The 6778-nt window shown below is 30.3% G+C and overlaps 1 protein-coding gene across 1 annotated transcript in view; it reads right to left on the reverse strand.

Moving 5' to 3' along the window:
• Positions 1-6314, reverse strand: part of LOC144369545 (inactive N-acetylated-alpha-linked acidic dipeptidase-like protein 2) — a 156710-nt gene extending 150396 nt beyond the window's left edge. Inside the window, exon 1 of the mRNA XM_078029794.1 lies at positions 6223-6314. Coding sequence (XP_077885920.1) covers positions 6223-6261 — 39 coding nt within the window. The 5' untranslated portion in view covers positions 6262-6314. The remainder of the gene's footprint in view (positions 1-6222) is intronic.
• Between the last annotated feature and the right edge of the window lie 464 nt (positions 6315-6778).

Here is a 6778-nt window from a genome sequence, read left to right on the forward strand (position 1 = left end):
ATTGGAGCAGGTGCAAAACTTGCTAATGTTTTCTTGTTACTAAGTTGAACCACTGATACTTGTCACTATTCTATTCTGCTGGGTACATAGATATACTTTAATAACATACAAAGTTATGCACAGCCAGTGCTATCTTTACGTTTTTAAAAAACATTTAGTTTTTAGTTTTAAGTAGATACAATATCTTTATTTTGCATTTATGTGGTGCTGAGGATCGAACTCAGTTCCTCAAGCATGCTAGGTGAGTGCTCTACCCCTGAGCCACAACCCCAGCCCCCCCGCACCCCTGCTATCTTTACTTTTTAAATATTATTACTCCTTGCCACTCCTTTCCACTCAAATATCAGATGTTTACTAATGTATTCTTTTACTTCTGAGAATTTTTATTAGTTCATTATAGTTATACATAATATTGGGGTTTATTTTGACATAATTATATAAGCATGGAATATAATTTACTCCAATTCTGTTCCCTTTACTTCTGTTTCCCTTCCCTCCTCTCTCCTCCTGTTTTCTTTCCTCTACTCTATTGATCTTTCTTCTACTTATTTATATTTTTTTTAAATTAATGCATTATGAATATATATAAAGGTGAATTTCACTTTGGTATATTCATATATGTACATAGAAATGTTTGGTCAGATTCATTCCACTGATCTCCCATTTTTCATCCCTGCTCCCACCCTTAATACCCCCAAATAATTTGGGGGATACTGAGGATTGAACTCAGGGGCACTTGGCCACTAACCCACATCCCCAGCCCTATTTTTGTATTTTATTTTGAGACAGGGTCTCACTGAGTGGCTTAGCACTTCACTTTTGCCGAGGCTGGCTTTGAACTCAGGATCCTCCTGCCTCAGCCTCCCAAGGCACTGGGATTACAGGCATGTACCACCACACCTGGCCACCCCTAAATACTTTTAGTAAAAGATCATAGTTGGACATTATATAAAGGAAAAGGAAATATGTAATTCTTCTTAAGGAAGTATTATTGAAAGCCTTATACTATTACTGCATATCTAATATTAAAGAAAAACAATGACATTCTTTTCTAAAATAGGGTTAGAAAGACAATAAAAAGTCAAACTAATATTTCTTGAAAAACTTGCAAAAATAATTAGATAATTTGTTGGTTTTCATGATACCACATATATTTTTGCTTCACTGGATGTACCGTTCATATTCAGAGATTTTTACTTATAATATAGAGTATTTGAAGTGCCAAATAAAATGTAATGTCAACCCAATAACATAATAGATGATACCTTTCCTCTGGTACCCCAAATAACCTATATTCACATTTGTTTGTAAAGTCTTCTAAATACAGATAAACTATTTTTTGCTTTGTTTAAATATAAGTTTATGCCCATCATTAATTAGATATCTGTTATGAACAAAATTTTAGGAATAAAGTGCTAATAAAATAAGTTAAATAAAAAATAAAAATTAAATACAGGACATTACATCTACTAAAATAGTCTAAGGAATGAATAACAAGCAATGTGAACCTGTTTACTGAATATAGCAATGATCTGAAGGTCAGGCATAAATGAGGAAGAAAACCATAAAAGAAATCCAAATAATTGGCTTAAAAGTTATATGAGTAAAAAGTTGATTGAATGGATGTAGTTTTCAAAATTTTCCCCTTTAAAAATTATTCTTTTTTTGCATATTACAAGTGCCATTTTATCCTAGGACTTTTCCATCTCATTTTGTTCTTCCTCCTCTGCATGATTGTCAGGGTAACATCACCTGCATTGTCAATGATGCTATAAATTTTTTGTAATCTGCTGAGACACAGTAGCTACTGGCATACCTAGACACCCGTCATGAGTTGTGGCTAATGTCACTGAGGAATTGAAACTCTAATTGAAATTCTAATTTAATCAAAATTAATTTTTAGTTTAAATTGATTTGTGAGTAGTGGACACTATATATATTCTACAGTGCATTGTAGGCCAGGATTTCCCAAGGAAACTCATATGTGTCCCGCTACCTCCTGAATACATCTGCCTGGATGTACCATAGCATGTCAAATATCCACATGTCCAATGTCAAAGTCATCACTTTCTCCAAACCAATTCCTGATTTAGTTAATAATTAACTAATAATATCAACTTGGCTTAAGATAGAACTATTAAAATTACTCTTGACTCCTCACTCTTCTTTGTGTTTCATATATTATGCAACATATTATTTGATTTTAAAATTGTCTCACAAACCTGTCATTTTTTTCTAAAATGCACATCATTATTTTTCACACACTATCACCAACAGCCCAATCTTTAAATCACTCTCAGGGGAAGCTCAATGACATTAAGACAAAGTTTAAAACTACTAAATTTCTCAAATGTCACTTCTCTGGTGAATTCTTCAAATCTTCTAATAGTAATCTCAGGTTCCATCTTCTTCCTTCCATCCTTTCCTCACAGATTACATAAATCATTCTATCCTTAGTCTTTTCTTTCCCCTTCCATATTTTGACCACATTACGATCACCTCCTGTAACACACTATGAAATAATTTACTTGCCTTACTAATTACCTGGGACCAATTCCTGTGTACTAATTGTTTTGGAATATCAAGTGTTTTTACTCCCTGTGTCATTTACAGTAGACTACTAGAATGCTTAGATAACTAATAGCAGCTTACGAGTGAAATGCTGAAGATTTGAAAACATAGCTAGAAAATTCCTAGATGTAAAAGGAGAGTGTAAATAAGCCTACTTCAAAACATGAATCCATGTTGGTTTTTATTCAGTTATTGAAAGATTAAGCAGCTAAGATTTATACTGATATTTAATTTCATGTTTGACTTCTGTGATAATTTTAAGAATAAATACTACCTTTAAGGTAATTATAGAGGATAAGAAAAACAGCCTCAACATTGCTGCAGCATGGGTCGCCCTTCAGCAACTGTATATGGACCCATCTGACAGTCACTGGAGCCATGATGGATTACACCTTTTGGTATCAATATTGAGCTTCACGCATTACTTTATAAGGTTCCATGCTTTACATCAAAAAGACAAATGCCAAGACAAATTCAAACTTCATAAAAAAAAAACAACAACACTACAGGACATTGAATACCCACCTTCAAGGACTCACAACTCACATACTATATGACATTTATTTAAAAATATTATTTAAATTCAGCACAGCACAAATAATACATTCTTATATGCAGAAATTATTTATATTCACATAAAAGCATATATAATGTAAGAGAAAGTCTAGAATGCAAATTGTTACTCACTTGGAAAGGATACAAGATGATATCACTATCATCACTGATGATACTAAATGCATGTATTTATTATGTTATTTAAACAGATAACTAAGAATATGTGACTTACAATGTTATGTCAAATACAAACTTTTATTGGAAGAAACAAGGAATATATCTCTAATATTTCACTTACTCTAGCTTCTTGAAAATGTTTTAATATTTATTAATATTATACTACTGGTTATTCCTTAGTACTAAATATTAATATTTAGTACTAAATATGTGTCACAATTTTACCAAATATTTCTTATATTTCATATCAGTTTGGCATAATTGATAGACAAGAATTGATCCTAGTGTGTCTTTTAATATAGGTCAAATGTTGTTTTTATCATATTGTGCTATTATGTGGAACAGGAATGTCATAAACATGTGACATGCTGTGAAAACACCAGCATTACCCCTAGTGAAATGAGACATTCTAAAGACTTCAATTCTTCACAAGTCCATTTGGGTCACTTCCTGTATTCTCAGCATTGAATTAATTACTTTAGCTCTCTGTTTTCATACTTTGGAGATAAATACATACATATTTTCACATCTTTGAGAAAAAGCAAGAAAGCATGAATTAGACAGATTTTTGCCTTAAAGTAAAAACAAAACTCAGAAAATGCAGGTAACAATCTATTTAAAGATTTTAGCCCTAGAATTTTTTAATGTTAATAATGGTACTGAATCACACACATGCAACATTTCTAGAGAAAACACAATAAATAGTGTCTTCTGACTTCAGAGACTGCAAGTGAGGAAGAACACTGGGAGTATATGACTTATTGGTGTAAAAAATAATATTGTACTAAATGAGATGGCAATTTGGTAGCTAAAACAGAACTAAAATCCAAGCTCCATATTTTCTCATCATGTATTTTGTTCAGTTATTCTATACTTAATAGGTGCTTTTATTTTGTTGTTTTTCCAAAAAATTCACATTGAAATAAATTCAGACACTATTAAACAGTTCTTTGTACAGGTCCTCAGTTCTGTTATTTGTAAAATGATTACACTGTAAAGATCCTTTTCTTCCCTTTGTCCATGTCTACAATATCAATGAAAGTATCCACTATAATTGGGAAGAGAAAATTAAATCTGGATCATATATGTGGTCATAAAAAAAATTTCTAGAACTCTTGTTTCTGCCTTTAAATGGGTTCTATTTTTTTTCACAGACATGGATTTTTCACAATATTCATTGGTTTAATGAAATATCCATTTACACATCAAATATTTTTGAAAATATATAAAAACATTTATACCTTCTCTTTTAATAATCTCTTATCTTCTGTCTAGTTCACATTAAATACTGACCTCTTAAAAATGTCAAGGCTCCCCTTCTCCCTTCCTATTTCTCAACATGCCTATTTCTCAACATGTTCTCAGCACTGTTCTTAAATACAGCTAAGATCTGAGAATTAGCATGTGTGTGTATACCTTTATAATAAAAGAGCCAACGGTTTCTTTGCTAAAAATACTCTCATCTCATTATATATCTGATGTTAATATGGTCTCAAATCACCCCTACCACCAAAATCCTTGATATTTCTGATCATCAGAAAAACAAGAAAAATGGAGAAAATATCATTATTCCATTACCTTTAAATCTTCAAATTATTTGCTTAAAAATAAGTAAAAAACCTATATTCTAAGTAGCCAGAATATCTGAAAATATACATTTATTTGTCATAAAGTATATGCATATGTTCACCCAAATATATGTATATATTAATTCAAATATATATACATATTTATATTTATTTATACTTGTGTGAAATAATATGTAGGTATATACACACACATATATAATCAGTAAGTTTTAAGATTGTGGATATTAAGGAAGTAGTTAAACTCATTTCTATTCTTCTTATATCCAAATAATAATACAAAATCAAATGATGGAGATATTAAAATAAAATATGGAACTGGGATAGACTAGAAATAAAACTATGATAAACATTTAGCTAAGATCCAGATATTTCAAGCTTAGAACAATTTTAAATAAAATATAACTCACACTTCTCTTATTTTAAAGGTTTAGAAATAAAATAAATTCTAGCTCTTAAATGTCAGAGATGACCTTAGACTCCTGTTTATCTCCTGAGCTCACTCCATCACCAAAGCTTGGTTCATTTTGCCACACTTCCTTTTTTTGAAGAAGAAAAAAAACCTTGTAAAATTTCACTAAGATTTAAAGATGATTAAATCTTTCAAGTAAGCACATATAAATATGGATTATTCTTAAAGTACTGAAATGCCAATATCCTTTATAAAATCTATCCCAAAAGGCAGGTTTTGACAGTTCAGATAAATAATTGGCAAATGTAAAAATGTGTATGATGTCATGTGATGCCAGAAACATTAAATTTATTTATTTCATACTTTAAAACTTAATTTTCTTCACAATAAACTTATGGTTAAGGAAATGCACTAAAGATATAAATACACCTACCATAGAGTAAAAACAAGTTTTATTTTTAAAGCAGACTAACCTCTTCCTTCAAAAAAAGAATCACTTCTTACTATAACCAGTAAGTACCACAAAGAAATATCTTGAATATTGAAAGCAACTTTGGACAGAGAAATTCAAAGACCCATTTTGCATTGATGTAAATGTCTAAAGTGATGAAGAGCATTAGGAATATAACACAAACCTATCTTCAGATTATAAAGGAAAAGTTAATTGTTATATTAAGGACATATTTTAGTATAAAATACCAGTTATAGATTTGTATGACCTTGAATGAATTTTTTTTGGATATTTGCTTATTAATTTTACTCCTTAGAAAAACAATATGATACATTAAAATTCTTTCTAGCATGCTTTACAAATTATTTCTCACGATTATTTTTCTTTCTTGCATCTGCCAACATAAATAATAAGTCACAAAAAAACCTTTCCAATTCCATTTATGAGTTCAGGATGGACTCTTCCCCTACCTTGCTTATGGTTTCATGAAGGTTGAAAAAAGGATCCATTTCTTCAATTTTTGTTGCATGTTTAGGAAAAACGGCCTCAGAGAGAAAACTTGGACCCTGTGGCAAATCAAAAAGGAAACATTTAAAACTCACCATTGATTTTGTTTTTCAAGTGCTTATTGGATTTTCTTTAAAGATTCAAAGTGACTCTAAATTGCTTTAAGGTTCCTGTTGATTGTTGAACTTCATTGTACTGATCTAATTATCCATCACTGAATATTTGTAAATTAAAATGAGTAGAATTCTATAAACCTTGACATTGTTTGTATTTACAAAATAATGTTTTCTTAGCAAGAGAGATTAATCTTAACATCTGTCACCCCTTTCCCCTGAAATGCAGATATTTATGTATCTGCTTTGATTACAAAAGACCTATTTGAAATTCTGTTTTAAATTTAGAATTTTCTGTTTTAAGACAGGTGGAACAGAATAGTTTTGACAAATATGATCACCTATAATATCTTAGACAAAGTGTATATAGTATTTCAAATATTTTCAAATTAACTTCAAAATAATA

This window comes from Ictidomys tridecemlineatus, chromosome 12 (assembly GCF_052094955.1).
Source record: "Ictidomys tridecemlineatus isolate mIctTri1 chromosome 12, mIctTri1.hap1, whole genome shotgun sequence".
NCBI lineage: Eukaryota > Metazoa > Chordata > Mammalia > Rodentia > Sciuridae > Ictidomys > Ictidomys tridecemlineatus.